Here is a 19,367-nt window from a genome sequence, read left to right on the forward strand (position 1 = left end):
GGGGCCATCAAGACCTTTCCAACGATACCTCATTTTCAAAAATCGGTCAAGCCGTTTCGTCAATATGACCGCCACAACTTTTCATCGAAAATCGACTATAACTCGAAAACGGCTTGACCGATTTTGATCAACTCGGGCTCAAATGAAAGCTCTTAACAAACCCTACAACTCTCTAGAACATCGGAAGTTTCAAAAGTGACCGCTAGGGGGCCAAAAATCAAAAACAAAATTTTCGATGAGTTTTCGATGAATATCTCGAAAACTACACGATGCATTTTCTTCAAATTTTAATATGTCATAGCTGACTATATTATCTACCATCATGCCAAAAATGAAGAAAATCTATGTCGCCGTTCTCGAGATATAGCCTTCCAAAGTTGCCATGTCATATCTCGGGTACTACATATCCGATTTCGATCAACTCAAGCGCAAATGAAAGGTTTCGTGAAACCCTACAAATGTCTAGAACATTTCAACTTCGAGAAATGACCGCAAGAGGCGCTAAGATCAATTATTTGAATTTCCAAAATTTTTAAGTCAAAATATCTCAAAAACTGAACTATGCATTTCGTTAAAATTGAAGTATGTTAAAGCTGAGTTCAAGACCTTTCCAACGATAGGTCATTTAAAAAAATCCATGAAGCCGTTCCTGAGATATTGCTATTTTATTTCAAAAAGTAATCGAGATAATATTTTTTGCACCCTTCCCACTACTAATATACGCATAATTTTTTTTCTCCCCTTAAAATTTGTGCGAAGAACAATAAAGTCCTGTGAAACAGGGCGAGGCAAATTGGAGCGAAGCGACAATTTACCTCGTTTAATAATAAATTATTAGTTTTATTTTTGTTCAATGCTCATTTCACGTATGTTTCAATAATTTTGTTTCATTGTTTTGTGAAGCATTTTTGAAGTGTCAAATTAAAAGTGAAAAGCACATTTTTGTCCATCGAGCCAAAATTCCTTTTAAAAACAAGTTAAATCAGTGAAATTGTGTGATGGAAGGCGGTGTGAAGGAAAAAACGGGACAGGGAGGAAATCCAGGTGTTCGCATCAAGTAAGTTTTTCATTTTTTGAGCTCCAGCGAAGATATTTTAGCTGTGATTCTCTCGTTTTTATTGTCAGACGTGCTCCTTATGAATGTTAGAGGCTGCGTACAGCCTCTTGGAATGAGTTTTTGCCATTTTGGGCACTTAAAATGTATCGCATGTTTTCTTTCCAAGATCCTTTTCTATTGGAGCAGTGGTATTAGCTGTGATTTTTTTGGCATGGGGTCCTTTGTCAGGGATACCTGCTCTGTTTTCGGCATAATTGAAAATTTGAATCGGGAAATTGCATTGGAAAACTCACTAATATGTGGTGCATTTTTAATTTCATGAAATATTGTCGCTTCGCTACAATTTACCTCGCTCCGCTTCAATTTTTAGAAAATTTTAGAAAGAAAAACTTGTGATTCTTTAAATTAAAAATAGAAAAATTTGCAAAGCGAAGAAATCATTTTCATACAACATTTCAGGCGCGAAATTCAAAAATTCGCAAAAACTGCATGAACTTTATATGGGGGCTACCTGAAGGGGGGCTTTGGGGGGAAAATGAATACGGCTATTTGAAACCGCCTGTTATAAGGAGCCTCTGTACCAAATTTCATCGCGATCAGTCAAACGGTGTAGATTTGTATAGAAAAGAAGGAACGACGATTACCAACAAACAGACCTTTCTTTATTATATAGATATATTCATGGAAAATCATTCTCTGGTGGGACTGGGGCGCTCCATTGACCTGGAGCCCCTTGTTACATATGCCCATTATTTTTCACTTGAATTTTACTTGAAATTGAATATGTGAATCGGAAGATTTCCTGTGAAAACTTAAAACTTTTATGTGTTTTCATTAAATTTGTTGAAATGTATGAAAGCTAATTTTCTAGTGAGGCTGAGGGTTCTTTTGGCATGGGGCCCCTTGTCAGTGATGCTCACTACATGTTTCTTATAAAATTGAAATAATAAATCGGGAAATTCCATCTAAAAATTCATAATTTTTGACATATTTTTATTACATTCAATAAACAATAGGGGCCTTCACTATACAGTAGTGCACTTGTGCATAGTAATGAAATGAAAAATGTATTTGAATATTTAATGAATTTGAATATTAGTTGGTGTTCCACTTCGTGGCGAACACCAAGTATTGTAAACGTCGGAAAAACCGACCACTTCAGATCAAGGTCAAACTTAGTATGAGCACATTTTAGACATCTCACATTACGAAAATGGCGGTGAAAAATTTTTGATCCGGCCGGCAATAGAAAGAGACTTCCGGTTTGAAGTTTTCTATAGAAATGTGGGTATAAAATTTCATTTCTTTGCACTTTCAAAATCCAAAATGGCCGCCGTTCGCCATTTTTTGAATTACCATCAACCACATCCCTTATAGCCCTAGAGGTTTAAAATTTTAGTATGTTGTAGAGCTCAGTGAGACGTTTTCATCAATAATTCATACTTGGAAATCGGTCAAGCGGTTTAGCAAATATGGCGGTCTAAAGCAAAAAGTGTTTTTTCAATATAACTTGTGAACGGCTTGACCGATTTTGACCATCTTGGTATCAAATGAAAGGTTTTAAGAAGCTTTACAAATGTCTAGAACATTCCAAGTTCCAAAAATGACCATAAGAGGCGCTAAAATCAAAAACAAAAATTGCCTAAATTTAAGGGGCAATATCTCTGAATCCCCATCACGGATTCCCTTCAAATTTTGATATGTTGTGGTCTGGCTCATTATCTTTCACTAGTTCAAAAATGAAAAAAATCTATGTCGCCGTTCAGAAGATATGGCCATTTGAAAAATTCTTGCATTTGAAAAGTTCTAAGAGCCATATCTCTTGAACCGCTTGTCCGACTTTGCTCAATTTGGTATCAAATTTAAGGTTTTGCAATTATCTACAACTTTCTAGAACATCAAAAATCTCTAAAATCATTTCTTCGGGACAAAAAATGCCAAAAACTGTTTTCGTAAAATAAAAAAACCGCCATTATGTGTTCTGGAGGTGACCTTGAAAATTATTAAAATTTATGTCAATTTATAGCCTGTTTTAATAACTTTTCAAAACTAGTCTGTAGATGTTATAGAACCAGAGATATGACCATTCTTATGCAAATTTTTAAAATCTTTGATATCGGCTAGAAATGAAGTGTGAAATTGATTTCTTTTGGATTGATAAATGGGTATAATGCAACCATAAATACCTCTTTTTTACCAATATTAGTTTATTTTTGTCACCCTCCCACCCAAATTAGAAAGTTTGTAGTCACCAATATTAGGTATTCTTTCGATATCAATCTTCCATTAAATTTATCTTCCTTCCCTATTTTTTTCTCTCCAAAATTTACGCGAGCACAATAAATCCTCACAAAGCGGGGCTAAGTAAATTGAAGTGAAGCGACAATTTACCTCGTATTATATATAATTAAAATAAATATTTTTTATTTGAATAAATACTTCGTGTATTTCTTTTAATTCTTTTAATTAAATTTAATAACTTCATTTTTATGCACCAATTTTATACACCAATTATACAATAAAAGAAGACATTAGATAGTTGGTTTAAAATTATTTCTTTTACAGGTTAAAATCTGATGCGATTGGTTCCGCCCCCTACCTAGCTGTAGGGCGTGAAGTCCCCGACTCCGTCGGGGAAACGGCTACGGCCTTGCCATTGAATCTAACCAAAAACTTTTCTTCCAGCCATAATTCCAAAATACTTCAAAACTCAGACAATATTACTCGAACTAGAACAGTACTATCTATTTCCTCATCAATTCAACCACAATCAAATTCACATACAAAATCTGACCAAATTTATGCGTTGCAATCTGGCGGTGGCTTTACGAAAAAAAATAAGAAAAAAATTTTTACTGATCACAATTATTACAAAGAATTTAAAATTGTTTCCCCCTGCTATTTTGTTCATGGTTCTTATAGTCAAGACAATATTGCACTTTTTGGTTCATATTCCAATAATAATCAATGTACGGCAAATTCAATTGCAGCAATTGCATATGCTCATGTCGTTCCTATATCAAGTTGGTTATCAAGCACAATGGATGATATTCTTTTAAAAGGTAATGAAATATACGTATTTTCTCGGAAATCAAGAAATATTACAAAATCTTATCTAAATGTAGAAGAAGTTTGTGATAAATTTACTGTTCTAAACGCAGAAATTAACATACAACTTGAAAGCTTGCAAAATGGTGAAGAATTTAATACTCTATTTTTTGGTTTGCAAGGTGAAATTCTTGGACAAGATGGAGAATATAGCCTAGAGTATGCATTGGAACATTTTTTCACTTATTTTGAATTCGGAGTAATTACTACAAGTAATTCAATATCAGTGGCAATTTTCAAGGTTAATAATATTTATTATTACTTTGATAGTCATCCACGTGGTACTCTTGGTCAATTTGTTCAGAAAAATGGTACGTCTACATTGTGTGGTTATTCTGAAATTGTGTCCTTGTTTCAAATTTTGAAGTATAATTTTCTATATGGAAATTCAGAGTACAATGGAAAGATTCGTTTTTCAATACAGCCGGTAAATGTTAAATTAACGAAATTAAGTGAAACTAGTAATACTAAAGTGTGTGATCAGTATAAAATTATGAATGATCAATGCAGTTTAAAGAGTGAGGTAAAAGTGAAAAATGAGTTACAAGATAGTTTAATTATAGATTCTGAGAAGACAATTAATGTTAATAAAATTTTAGATAAAAAACGTGAATACAATAAAAATTATATGAATCTATTGCGATCTGAAAGTAAAGTTTTTAAAATCAATGACAGTGAAAGACGTCGAAAGACACATAAACAAGATAGATTAAATTCATCAAAAAGAGAAATAGAAAATTTAGACCGCAAAGAGAGACATAAAGTAGAAAGGAAAGATGCAGAAAAGAGATCCCTTGAGAATTTTAAAAGGAAACAGAAACTTAAAGTAAAGAGAATGGACCCAAAAAAGAAATTACTTGAAAATTTAGAAAGGAAAGAGAGACATAAAGTAGAAAGGAAAGACGCAGAAAAGAGATCCCTTGAGAATTTTAAAAGGAAACAGAAACTTAAAGTAAAGAGAATGGACCCAAAAAAGAAATTACTTGAAAATTTAGAAAGAAAAGAGAGACATAAAGTAGAAAGGAAAGACGCAGAAAAGAGATCCCTTGAAAATATGAAAAGGAAAGAAAAACTTAAAGTAGAAAGAAAAGACCCAGTAAAGAAATCCCTTGAGAATTTTAAAAGGAAAGAAAAACTTAAACTAGAGAGAAATGACCCAGTTAAGAGAACCCATGAAAATTTAAAGAGGAAAATTGAACGAAGACTTGAAAGAAATGACAACAAAAAGAGATTAATTGATAATGAAGGAAGAAGACAGAGACATTTAAAATCACGTAAAGATTTAAGTTTCAGAGAAAAAGAAAATTTTTTGAGAAAAATGAGAATGATAAAGGCTAGTGATAATAAAATTTTGAATGATTTAAAGAAAAATAAAATTTTAAATAAAATTGATAAAAAAATTGAAAAGAAAATCAAATCTAAATATTCTGGTGTTGATCAAACTAAATTTGAAAATCAAATTCTTATGTTTAGAGATAGACTTAAACGATCCCTTAAAATTAAGATCAATTACAAATATAAGAAAAACTTGGGAAATAAAAATTTTAAAATGAAAATTAAGAAAATGAAAGACAAAAATCGAACACTTTTGGAATATTTTTCAAAGAGAAAACAAGTAACTGAATTTATTTGTGGATGTTGTGAAGGTAAATTTTTCAAACATAATGTAAAGAAATTGAACATTGATAGATGTAAATATAAAAATAAATCTGATCTTGAAGATTTTCTAAAAATTTCACAATATTGTTGTACTACATGTCACTTGTATTTGAATAGAAATAAATTGCCCACACTTGCGATTAAAAATGGTCTAGAGTTCCCAGAAATACCAGATTGTCTTAAAGATTTGAGTGATTTGGAAGAGAGAATGGTAGCACCTATTATTAACTTTATGGAAATTAGAGAATTGAAAAAGTACGCTTTGAATCCACAGAAAGGTCTAAAAGGTAGTGTTGTTCACATACCAGTTGAAATCAATGACATGGTTAAAGTTTTGCCCCGAAGATTTGATAACATGGGTACAGTACAGATCAAATTGAAGAGACATGAAGATTATAAAAATCATTATATGTTTGAAACTGTGAGAATAAAGAAAGTTTTGGAAGCTATAAATTATCTTATAAATACACCTCTTTACAAATCTGAAGGTATTACGGTAGATCCAAATTATTTGAAAGATATAGAAGATAAGGAAATTGAATTTATAAGTGATCCAACTGATAAAGATAAAGTAAAAGATGGTAAAGAAAATGACCCAAGAAAAACTAAAAGTCCTAAAAAGAAAGAAGATCCCCCTGAAATATTTACATTGTCTGGTGAACCAAAACCAAAGCCACCTTCTCATGAACCAATTCCTGAATGGAACATACAAGATATTCGAAATTCCGAAGTATATGTAACTAACCATCATATAACTCGATTTATAGATATTATAAATAAATGTTACACAAATAATTATATGTTTCCAACAGATTTTATATGTGATATGGGCCTAAAACATGTAAAGGCAAAAGGAAGAAATAAGAGAAATGTACAAATTTTGTTTTTGGAACCAAAAGGAAATGATAAAATTGGTCATTGGGTTACTACTGTTCACAAAAATAAAACCATTTATGTATATGACTCGCTAGATTGGAAAAATCTTAATGAAATTTGTTTGAAATTTTTGAAGAAAATGTATCCAACAACAATGAAAAATAAAAATTCAATTAAATACATGAAAACTTGTCAACAAAATGATAGCTACTCCTGTGGTGTACATGCTATTGCAAATAGTGTAGCTTTGCTAAATAATATTGATCCAAGCAATCTTTGTTATAAAATTGAAGAAATGAGAGATCATTTGTATAATATACTTAAAACAGAAGATGTATCAATGTTTCCAATAGACCCATCAAGCTCTATTGAAATGTGTGAAGAAATACAAAATAACGAAAATAATAGTGACTCTGAAGATGATATGTTAATGAAAATTGCAAAACTTATAGAGGATTGTGTATCTCCTTTAAATAAGAGAAAACGTGATGAAGAAGAAAATACTGAAGATGTAAATAAAGAAATGGAAAAAGAAGAAAAACCAATTAGCCAACCTAATAAGAAGATTAAATTTGAAAAGGAAGAAGATAAAGGAAAACTTGTAGATATTTTTGAAGATGATGATAATATACCAATACCAAATGAAGATGTAATGCTTCTTGATCTAGATGCATATGAAGCAGCAGCAAGCAAAATTAAAATTATGGCACCTGGACAGGGCAAGAAACCTATATATTTTGATTCTAATAAAAACCTAGAAGAATTGTCATTTCCAAAGATATATTGTGGAGAAAAATATAGAATTGAAAAAATTTACTACCATCAACGTGTGAAATCAGAATTGCGTAGAAAAGATCCACGATGTCGTATACCAAAGAAAGTATTGTACATGACTAGTGTTAAATTGAGAAATTCTGTTACAAGTACAGTAAACACATGTCTGAGAAAATCGAAAAATGTTCAAGATGTAACTGCTGGTGATGCACTTAGTGATACAAAAATGGATAAACTAGTTGAAGTTGATGATGGTTTTAGATTCCTTAAAAATATTGCTCTTACTCCTGCTTACAATGCAGAAAAACAACAACTAATTCTTGGTATGGTTAGACAATTGGGTAAACCACATTTGTTTCTAACAATTACCTGTTCTGAAATGCATTGTCCAGAACTATTGCAAAATCTAGCAAAACAATCAGGAAAAAAATTGTCACCCACTGAAAGTATGAATCTTGAAAAAGCCGATAGAACTTTAATGATTCAAAATGATCCCGTATCTTGTGTAAGATATTTTTCAAACAAGTCTAAGAATTTGATGAAAATGTTGACTATTAATCCTAACGAACAACCAGGAAAATGTGGTCCATTTGGAGATAATTTTGTTATTGATTATTTTGAAAGAGTTGAATTTCAAATGAGAGGAAGTCCACATATGCACATACTATTGTGGTGTAAAGATATCCCTGATTTTGACCAAAACATTCCTGAATCTGTTGAAAAAACTATTAAATTCATTGATAAAATTGCTACATGTAAATACAAAGATCCTAAAAAGTTTCCTCTAATCAAGAGACAAATGCATAGGCATTCTGAAACATGTTACAAAGGAAAGAGAAAACGATGTAGATTTAATATCCCTATTCCACCTATGGATAAAACTGAAATTTTGTGGCCTTTTACTGAAGAAGAGAGTAAATTACAAAACCTAGAAAATCTAAAGCTAATTTATGTAAAGATTGAAAATGAAGTTAAGAACTTTTCACTAAAATTTGTTGATATGTCTTTTGATGATTTTATGTTAAAACTTGGTATTACCAGAGAAAAGTATATATTAGCAATAAGATCTCGTATTAAGCGACCTCGTGTGTTCCTTAAACGAAGCACTATGGAAGTTAATATTAATGCATATAATGAAGACATTCTAAATTATACTGAATCAAATATGGACATTCAACCTGTATGTGAAGTATATGCATTGGCAAAATACCTTGTTGACTATGTAACAAAAGTTGACTCAGCTCTAGCAAAAATTTTGAAAGACATTTCTGATGAGATCAAAGTAAACAAGAATTATACATTGCAAGAAAGGATGCGTAAATATGCAAGTGCATTTCTTAATAGTAAACTAGTAAGTGCTCAAGAAGCTGCTTATTATTGTTTGTCAATTCCAATGACTCAATGTAGTAGATCAAATGTTTACATAAATACTAGACCTATAAATGAGCGAACAAGAATGTTGAAACAGATAAAACAATTGAGACAACTACCCCCAGATTCCAAAGATATATTTGCTCAAGATATTATTCAAAAGTATCAAAAGAGAAAACAAGAACTTAATGATGTAACTTTGATTGAATATGCAGCAGATTATACTGAGGTTAAGAGAATCAAAGAAGATGACGATAGTGGTGATGAAAAAGACATAAGTGTAAGGAAAAGGTCAAAAATTGTTAGATTTAAGAGATATGATAAGCTTCAGGATGAACACCAATACTATCGTATGCAATGTTTGTTGTATTTTCCATTTAGAGATGAAAAGACTGAAATTGAAGATGCTGATTGTAAGCAAATTTATCTTAAAAATTTCGAAGCGATAAAACAGGTGCGAGATAAATTTAATTTTATATCTGAAGAAGAAGTAATTGAAGCTATGGGAAAAGTTCGTGATGTAAACAGTGATGATGATGATGATGATCCTGTGAACAAACCCGTATCCAAGTCCCAAGAATTTCACTTTACACCTCCTGAAGAGAAGCCCGGTGATAAAAAACCGCGTAAGTACATTACTCCAGTTAGAATTACTAAAGAAGAATTGTGCCAAAATATGCAGTCCCTCAATGAAAAACAAAGGCAAATTGTAATGCACATATACAAGTGTTTCACATCAAATACCTTGCCAATACGTATATTCCTTTCTGGCTCTGCTGGCGTAGGTAAAACTCGTGTAATTAATTGCCTGTATCAACTAATCACACATCATTTCGATAATTTGCCCAATAGTAATCCTGAATCTATGAAGGTATTGCTTTGTGCACCAAGTGGCATGGCAGCCTTTTTGATTAATGGAATGACCCTACATTTGGCTTTTGCTCTACCTAATACCCAAAACCCCGTAGATATTGACCACTTTTCAGAAGATATCGCAAATACAATTCGTTGTGAATTTAAAGACGTGAAACTAATTGTAATTGATGAAGTTTCAATGGTAGGCTCAAATACCTCATTGAAAGTTAGTCAGCGACTAATACAAATTGTTGGAGTTCACCAAAGCTTTGGCGGAATATCAGTTATTTTTGTAGGAGATCTTAACCAAATAGCACCTGTTGGAGATAAATCCATATTTCGTGCCCCAGATAAAAGTAATGCAGGTATACTAGATATAAATCCACTTTGGGAGGAATTTAAATATTTTGAACTAACCGAAATAATGCGTCAAAAAGATGATTTGAACTTTACGAATGCATTGAATAACTTGGCCATTGGAAAAATGACAGAAAAGGATATAAGTCTTATTAGATCTAGAACGGTTAAAAATGTAAATGAAGTTCCACCGGAAGCAATACGATTGTTTGCTACTCGTAGAAATGTAGATGAGTTTAACGAACGAAAAATTGCAAATTACCCAGGAGAACTACATACGTTTGTAGCTATAGATAAAGTAATGAGCGACAAAAAGTCTAAACCTAAAAGTGAAAATGAACAAAATAAAATCCTTAAAGATATAGAAAATCGAGATCCAAGTAAAAGCGCTGGAGCTGTCCATACCTTGCATTTGAAGTTGGGTATAAAATATATGATTATTAAAAATATCGATGTTTCAGACGGTCTAGTTAATGGAGCTGCAGGTATACTTCGCCATATAACTTTTGATTCAAAAAATAATGTAGGTGTAATATGGCTAGAATTTCTTGAAGATCGTGTCGGTAAGAAAATTACAAAAGAGCAACGGTATCAAAATTATCTTAAAAAGCATAATTTGAAAGAAAATCTTGTACCACTTGAGAAATGCAATTTCGTTTTTAGATTGAATAATAGTAGTACGACTACAATATCAAGAACGCAATTTCCAGTCATGCCGGCAGAAGCTATAACGATACATAAGAGTCAGGGACAAACGTACCAATCTATATGTCTTGATTTTACTAAACTAGAAAGAATTACATTGTGCATGACGTATGTAGCACTTAGTAGAGTAACATCACTAAATGGATTGTATATAATTGGAACATTTATTCCACAACGCCTTTCACATAGTGGACAACGGATAATTAACGAAATTCATAAATTGAGAACGGAAAAACGTCTTAAAGACTTTTTTGAAGATGTTCGTAGAGTAGACCCGAAAAAAGTAAAAATTTGTTATCAAAATATTGTCTCATTGCATAAACACTTTAATGATATTGATACGGATTCATGGTACAAATGCTTCAATATTGTAATATTTTCGGAAACGAAAACACATAAGAATTATTCTATTCCATCTTTCAAAGGTTACCACGTTTTATATAGACAAGACAATGAGATAGAAAATATTGGAGGTCTTTTGTGTTTGATTAAAAATGAGGATAAATCGAAAATTAACGTAATAGCGGAAGATACTAGAATCGATCATACTAAGAAATTTAGCTTGAGTTTGTTTGCTTTGGAATACGGAAAACAATTTTATATTATTTCTGGGTACAAGTCGCCGAAGGTACCATTTGAAGTATTTAAAAATTCATTCGAAACTATTTACTCGAAAATCCCTAAATATTCTGAAATTATTCTTATTGGTGATTTTAATTTTAATCTTTCTTCAAATAATACGGATAAGAGATTTTTAAAATACGTCGCAGAATATAATTTGGAAACTAAACTTAATCCCGAACAAGCTACGACAAAGTATGATAGTCAAATAGACGTAGTTTTGAGTAATATACCGGAACATAATTTTTCAGCAGGAATATACGAATCTTATTTCTCTGATCATCGCCCAGTTTATTGTATAGTAGGAGAAAATGAACAAGCAAAGAAACCCGATAAAGATATTGAAAAGTCACCCAAACGGTCCTATACACCCGAACAATTACCAACACCTAAAGTAGTCAAAGTCCCTAAACCTAGTGATTCTCCAACAACAAGTAAGAAAATAGTTAAAGATAAGAGTCCGGAAAAACCTATAAATCCACCCAATAAAGGCACTAATATTCCAGAACCAGAACGCGATAATTGTTGGCCACCTGATTTTGTAATAGATTTCTGGAAAGACTATGATATTACATCAGCCACACAATATGTAGTGACAGATCACATATACCGTTTCATGGATATCCTTAATGAAAAATATCCTGAATTTAAAAAAGTTACCCCTGAATTTGGATTTAGTAGTGTAGACGAAGGAAGTAAATGCCCAGTGATTCCTCCGAATAGAAGACACTTGCAAATTATTGCTACAAATGAAAATGTGCCGAATTTTATAGGACATTATACACTTGCGGTGTACAACGGCGATAATATAATAGATTATTACGATTCCTTAAATGGTAGAGTACTTAATCAACAAGCTAAAAATATTCTAAGTAAATTGCATCCACATTTGAAACCACTAACGAAATATATTAGATTTAATAAAGTTATGCCACAACCGGATAATGTGATGTGCGGAATTTTTGCCATGGCCAATGCAGTTAGTTATGTGTTAGGAAAAGACCCATGTGATCAGAAATATATAATACCAAGAATGAGAGATCACCTTAAAAATATTTTGGAAAGTGGAGTTATTTTGCCATTCCCCACAGAGTAGATAATGCGCAATTGAAATTAAAATTTGTTTAAAATAAATAATAAATAGGCGTATGAGTATATTTCTTAGTTTATTTTAGTTAGTAGTTTTGCCCCACACTAACTCCTCGGCCGCCTCCTTTCATGGGAGGCGGTGCGTAGCAGTTTGATGCGCCGCACAGTGGGGCCGATTCCAAAAAGCTCTGTCGAAATTGGACATAATTCGATATCTTCGCTCCTAGAAAAGATAGAAGGCTGAAATTTGGACACAAGGTACAGATAATATTGCCCTATCGAATGGTGGTACACTCGACCTTGAGAATTCAAAATGGCGGCCGTCGCCATATTGAATTTTATGTATTACGCGGTTTTTCCTCAATATCTCGCCTTCTGCAAAACGTAGAGGGCTCAAATTTGGAAAATATGTATAAATAGTGATTTTTAGTCTTTTAGTGTATCTCCTGACCTTGAAAACAATATGGCGGCCGAAGCCGCCGCCATTCAGAACGGTTTTTCCGCAATATCTCGCCTTCTGCAAAACGTAGAGGGCTCAAATTTGGAAAATATGTATAAATAGTGATTTTTAGTCTTTTAGTGTATCTCCTGACCTTGAAAACAATATGGCGGCCGAAGCCGCCGCCATTCAGAACGGTTTTTCCGCAATATCTCGCCTTCTGCAAAACGTAGAGGGCTCAAATTTGGAAAATATGAATAAATAGTGATTTTTAATCTTTTAGTGTATCTCCTGACCTTGAAAACAATATGGCGGCTGAAGCCGCCGCCATTCAGAACGGGTTTTCCGCAATATCTCGCCTTCTGCAAAACGTAGAGGGCTCAAATTTGGAAAATATGTATAAATAGTGATTTTTAGTCTTTTAGTGTATCTCCTGACCTTGAAAACAATATGGCGGCCGAAGCCGCCGCCATTCAGAACGGTTTTTCCGCAATATCTCGCCTTCTGCAAAACGTAGAGGGCTCAAATTTGGAAAATATGAATAAATAGTGATTTTTAATCTTTTAGTGTATCTCCTGACCTTGAAAACAATATGGCGGCTGAAGCCGCCGCCATTCAGAACGGGTTTTCCGCAATATCTCGCCTTCTGCAAAACGTAGAGGGCTCAAATTTGGAAAATATGAATAAATAGTGATTTTTAATCTTTTAGTGTATCTCCTGACCTTGAAAACAATATGGCGGCTGAAGCCGCCGCCATTCAGAACGGGTTTTCCGCAATATCTCGCCTTCTGCAAAACGTAGAGGGCTCAAATTTGGAAAATATGTATAAATAGTGATTTTTAGTCTTTTAGTGTATCTCCTGACCTTGAAAACAATATGGCGGCCGAAGCCGCCGCCATTCAGAACGGTTTTTCCGCAATATCTCGCCTTCTGCAAAACGTAGAGGGCTCAAATTTGGAAAATATGTATAAATAGTGATTTTTAGTCTTTTAGTGTATCTCCTGACCTTGAAAACAATATGGCGGCCGAAGCCGCCGCCATTCAGAACGGTTTTTCCGCAATATCTCGCCTTCTGCAAAACGTAGAGGGCTCAAATTTGGAAAATATGTATAAATAGTGATTTTTAGTCTTTTAGTGTATCTCCTGACCTTGAAAACAATATGGCGGCCGAAGCCGCCGCCATTCAGAACGGTTTTTCCGCAATATCTCGCCTTCTGCAAAACGTAGAGGGCTCAAATTTGGAAAATATGTATAAATAGTTATTTTTAATCTTTTAATGTATCACTTGACCTTGAAAACAATATGGCGGCCGAAGCCGCCGCCATTCAGAACGGTTTTTCCGCAATATCTCGCCTTCTGCAAAACGTAGAGGGCTCAAATTTGGAAAATATGAATAAATAGTGATTTTTAATCTTTTAGTGTATCTCCTGACCTTGAAAACAATATGGCGGCCGAAGCCGCCGCCATTCAGAACGGTTTTTCCGCAATATCTCGCCTTCTGCAAAACGTAGAGGGCTCAAATTTGGAAAATATGTATAAATAGTTATTTTTAATCTTTTAGTGTATCACTTGACCTTGAAAACAATATGGCGGCCGAAGCCGCCGCCATTCAGAACGGTTTTTCCGCAATATCTCGCCTTCTGCAAAACGTAGAGGGCTCAAATTTGGAAAATATGTATAAATAGTGATTTTTAGTCTTTTAGTGTATCTCCTGACCTTGAAAACAATATGGCGGCCGAAGCCGCCGCCATTCAGAACGGTTTTTCCGCAATATCTCGCCTTCTGCAAAACGTAGAGGGCTCAAATTTGGAAGAAATGTATAATTAGTGATTTTTAGTCTTTTAGTGTATCACTTGACCTTGAAAACAATATGGCGGCCGAAGCCGCCGCCATTCAGAACGGTTTTTCCGCAATATCTCGCCTTCTACAAAACGTATAGAGCTCAAATTTGGAAGAAATGTATAATTAGTGATTTTTAGTCTTTTAGTGTATCACTTGACCTTGAAAACAATATGGCGGCCGAAGCCGCCGCCATTCAGAACGGTTTTTCCGCAATATATCGCCTTCTACAAAACGTATAGAGCTCAAATTTGGAAGAAATGTATAATTAGTGATTTTTAATCTTTTAGTGTATCTCCTGACCTTGAAAACAATATGGCGGCCGAAGCCGCCGCCATTCAGAACGGTTTTTCCGCAATATCTCGCCTTCTACAAAACGTATAGAGCTCAAATTTGGAAGAAATGTATAATTAGTGATTTTTAGTCTTTTAGTGTATCACTTGACCTTGAAAACAATATGGCGGCCGAAGCCGCCGCCATTCAGAACGGTTTTTCCGCAATATATCGCCTTCTACAAAACGTATAGAGCTCAAATTTGGAAGAAATGTATAATTAGTGATTTTTAATCTTTTAGTGTATCTCCTGACCTTGAAAACAATATGGCGGCCGAAGCCGCCGCCATTCAGAACGGTTTTTCCGCAATATCTCGCCTTCTACAAAACGTATAGAGCTCAAATTTGGAAGAAATGTATAATTAGTGATTTTTAGTCTTTTAGTGTATCACTTGACCTTGAAAACAATATGGCGGCCGAAGCCGCCGCCATTCAGAACGGTTTTTCCGCAATATATCGCCTTCTACAAAACGTATAGAGCTCAAATTTGGAAGAAATGTATAATTAGTGATTTTTAATCTTTTAGTGTATCTCCTGACCTTGAAAACAATATGGCGGCTGAAGCCGCCGCCATTCAGAACGGTTTTCCGCAATATATCGCATTCTACAAAACGTATAGGGCTCAAATTTGGAAGAAATGTATAATTAGTGAGTGTATTTCGAATTATGTCATATGACCTTAAAAATTTTGTATTAATTTCTTTTAATAAAACAAAAATATTATCAAGCCCGTTGTGCCCACTCAAAAAAAATAAACGACATTTTTCTAATTTATTTTAATAAAAAAATATTGTTAACCCCTTAGCTCTCTCGCAAAAGAATTCACGACTTTTTACTCATTTGCTTAAAAGTGTTTTTCTTCTAATTTCGATAAATTTGGTATCTCTTGAAATGTTTTTTTTATTAATTTTTTATTATTTATTTTTTAATTTTTATTTTTTTGAAAGTGTTTTTCTTCTAATTTCGATAAATTTGGTATCTCTTGAAATGTTTTTTTTTTAATTTTTAATTTATTTTTTCTTTTTTATTTTTTTTTATTTTTATTTATTTTTGAAAGTGTTTTTCTTCTGATTTCGACAAATTTGATATCTCTTGAAATGTTTTTTTTTATTTTTTAATTTTTTTTTTGTATTTTTTGAAAGGGTTTTTCTTCGGATTTCGATAAATTTGGTATCTCTTGAAATGTTTTTTTTTAATTTTTAATTTTTTATTATTTTTTTTTATTCTTTTATATTTTTTTTAAAGGATTTTAGTCCAAAATAATAAAACATAATAATTTAAAAATTTTAAATTTCTTTTATTAAAAAAATAATAAAATAAAAAAACAAAAAAACTACTGACTTGCTAAAAAAAATTTCAATTAAAAATAATATAAGAATATTTTTTAAATTATTATCTTAAAAATAATTTTTCTTTTTTGCAAGGCAGCTCCGCGTCTAAGAATTTTTTTTCCTATGAACTTTTAAAAATATTTTTTTAGAATAACATATCGTAAAACTTTAAAATCATGAACTCAATCTTTTTTTAAATAGATTAGCTAAAAAAATGTATTTCTTTTATTAAAAAAAACACACTTAGACGCGAAGCGACTTCGCAAAAAATCACAATATTCTCTTTAAAGAATCATTCTAATGCTTGAAGAAAAAATTCATTTGTCTACTGAACGTTTTTCACGTGTATCATATGCAATACGCTTCTCAGATTCACTCAAATGCACGAAGAAAAAAATTAATGTGCTACTGAACGTTTTTCACGTGTATCATATGCAATACGCTGCTCAGATTCACTCAAATGCATGAAGAAAAAAAATTAATGTGTTTTACGGTCAACCATATTTTAAAGATACTTTTTTCTGCTTTTCTATGCAATTTACAGGATTAGTTTGATTGAAGAAAAAAAATTAATGTGCTACTGAACGTTTTTCACGTGTATCATATGCAATACGCTGCTAAGATTCACTCAAATGCACGAAGAAAAAAATTAATGTGTTTTACGATCAACCATTTTTCAAAGATACTTTTTCCTGCTATTCTATGCAGGATTAGTTTGATTGAAGAAAAAAATTAAAGTGCTACTGAACGCTTTTCACGTGTATCATATGCTATACCTTTCTCAGGCACTCCTAAATGCATGAAGAAAAAATTAATATTATTTACGATCAACCATTTTTCAAAGATACTTTTTCCTGCTATTCTATGCAGGATTAGTTTGATTGAAGAAAAAAATTAAAGTGCTACTGAACGCTTTTCACGTGTACCATATGCTATACCTTTCTCAGGCACTCCTAAATGCATGAAGAAAAAATTAATATTATTTACGATCAACCATTTTTCAAAGATACTTTTTCCTGCTATTCTATGCAGGATTAGTTTGATTGAAGAAAAAAATTAAAGTGCTACTGAACGCTTTTCACGTGTACCATATGCTATACCTTTCTCAGGCACTCCTAAATGCATGAAGAAAAAATTAATATTATTTACGATCAACCATTTTTCAAAGATACTTTTTCCTGCTACTCTATGCAGGATTAGTTTGATTGAAGAAAAAAATTAAAGTGCTACTGAACGCTTTTCACGTGTATCATATGCTATACCTTTCTCAGGCACTCCTAAATGCATGAAGAAAAAATTAATATTATTTACGATCAACCATTTTTCAAAGATACTTTTTCCTGCTATTCTATGCAGGATTAGTTTGATTGAAGAAAAAAATTAAAGTGCTACTGAACGCTTTTCACGTGTATCATATACTATACCTTTCTCAGGCACTCCTAAATGCATGAAGAAAAAATTAATATTATTTACGATCAACCATTTTTCAAAGATACTTTTTCCTGCTATTCTATGCAGGATTAGTTTGATTGAAGAAAAAAATTAAAGTGCTACTGAACGCTTTTCACGTGTATCATATACTATACCTTTCTCAGGCACTCCTAAATGCATGAAGAAAAAATTAATATTATTTACGATCAACCATTTTTCAAAGATACTTTTTCCTGCTATTCTATGCAGGATTAGTTTGATTGAAGAAAAAAATTAAAGTGCTACTGAACGCTTTTCACGTGTATCATATGCAAAAATAAATCTTTGTGTTACAATAACTAATTAGGGAATAAATTAATAAGAAAAGGATTAATTAAATTATAATTAAAATACATAGACGAAGGCGGGAAACTATGTTTCGAATGAAGGATTTTTTGTTTTACCCACATTTGCTTTATAGATTTGGTAATGTAACTTACATTTGTATAATTTGGCGCATAGAAAAATCTCCCCCTCCCTCCCCTGAGTACACAATCACCCACAATTTTGATTTGGGGAAATTTAGCAATTATTAACGCTAATATTTGCGAAAGTTTCCGCTACATGGAGTTTTTATAAGTTTGCTAAAATCGCGAATTAACTTTTGCAATTTTGATTAAAGGTTTTGTATTGACCACACACAAGAAAAATTCCCCTAATTCCCTTGTGTACGACTTTTTGCGCATAAAACGTATTAGTTTAACCCTTTTGTTGATTTAAGATGTCGTTTAGAAGTTATTAAAAATATAAAAATGTTCCATGATAACCTGAAGATGGTTAATCCCCCTTTTCTACTTTAGTTTTGAAGAAAAGGTTTGATCGCGGTTGTGACCGCTTGGCTTAATGGATGTGTTGGTTGAGATGAGAGTTGTGTATTATGTGTCTTTGACTTAATAACACGAGACACGTTAGAGAGCTGCTTTGGGTTCGCAGTAACTCTGTTGTTAGATTGGATTTGGTGATGGTCAAATCTAACTATTCTAAAGGCAGTCGCTATTTCATAGTGACTACCTAAAAAGTGTGCTTGGTTTTGAGTCAAGTAGTGATGGTGTTTTGAGAAGTTACCTCCGTGGCCATAATAGTGGTCATGGAGGTATTTTTTTTCATCTTTCTCAAATGCTCCCCTTGTTAGGTGCGTAAAATGAGAAGAGATATGTGTGTGATGCAATAGGGTGTCAAATGTGTGAGTGGCTGCCATACCGTCTCGCACAAAAGACGTATCCCTATCTCGGTTTTTGACCCTTATATGTGGGTCATTATTTTAAAACAGCTAAATAATGTGTTTGATTTTTTTTTTTAAATTTTTTGCCCGAGTTTTGGCTCCAAGGGCAAAAATTTTTGAAAAATATTTTGGCTCCAATGCCAATTTTTTTTTTAAATTCTTTCAGAATCGGCTCCAATGCCAAAAATTTTTCAAAAAAATTGTAGCTTAGTTTGACGTATATCATATAGTTTTCAAGTACTCTGCGTTGATACCACTGCTT

At 32.7% G+C, this 19,367-nt stretch overlaps 3 protein-coding genes across 7 annotated transcripts in view; all 3 read left to right on the forward strand.

Moving 5' to 3' along the window:
- Positions 1 to 19,367, forward strand: part of LOC129790865 (UNC93-like protein) — a 1,060,245-nt gene extending 1,040,878 nt beyond the window's left edge. For both annotated transcript variants that reach the window (XR_008750635.1, XR_008750636.1), the window contains exon 5: positions 19,336 to 19,367. The gene's annotated coding sequence lies outside the window, so the exon portion shown is untranslated. The remainder of the gene's footprint in view (positions 1 to 19,335) is intronic.
- Positions 1 to 19,367, forward strand: part of LOC129790850 (cleavage and polyadenylation specificity factor 73) — a 566,536-nt gene extending 547,169 nt beyond the window's left edge. Inside the window, exon 7 of one of the 4 annotated variants that reach the window (XR_008750633.1) lies at positions 19,344 to 19,367. The gene's annotated coding sequence lies outside the window, so the exon portion shown is untranslated. Of the gene's footprint in view, positions 1 to 19,311 lie in introns of all 4 variants that reach the window. The other 3 variants (XM_055828649.1, XM_055828648.1, XM_055828646.1) reach the window with 3 other exon arrangements.
- LOC129789231 (uncharacterized) lies at positions 208 to 16,963 on the forward strand. Its single transcript, XM_055825878.1, has 3 exons — positions 208 to 1,057; positions 3,623 to 11,924; positions 16,958 to 16,963. The coding sequence occupies exons 1-3, from the start codon at positions 999 to 1,001 to the stop codon at positions 16,961 to 16,963; spliced, it is 8,367 nt and encodes a 2,788-aa protein (XP_055681853.1). The 5' UTR covers positions 208 to 998.

Source organism: Lutzomyia longipalpis, chromosome 2, assembly GCF_024334085.1.
Source record: "Lutzomyia longipalpis isolate SR_M1_2022 chromosome 2, ASM2433408v1".
NCBI classification, from domain to species: Eukaryota; Metazoa; Arthropoda; class Insecta; order Diptera; family Psychodidae; genus Lutzomyia; species Lutzomyia longipalpis.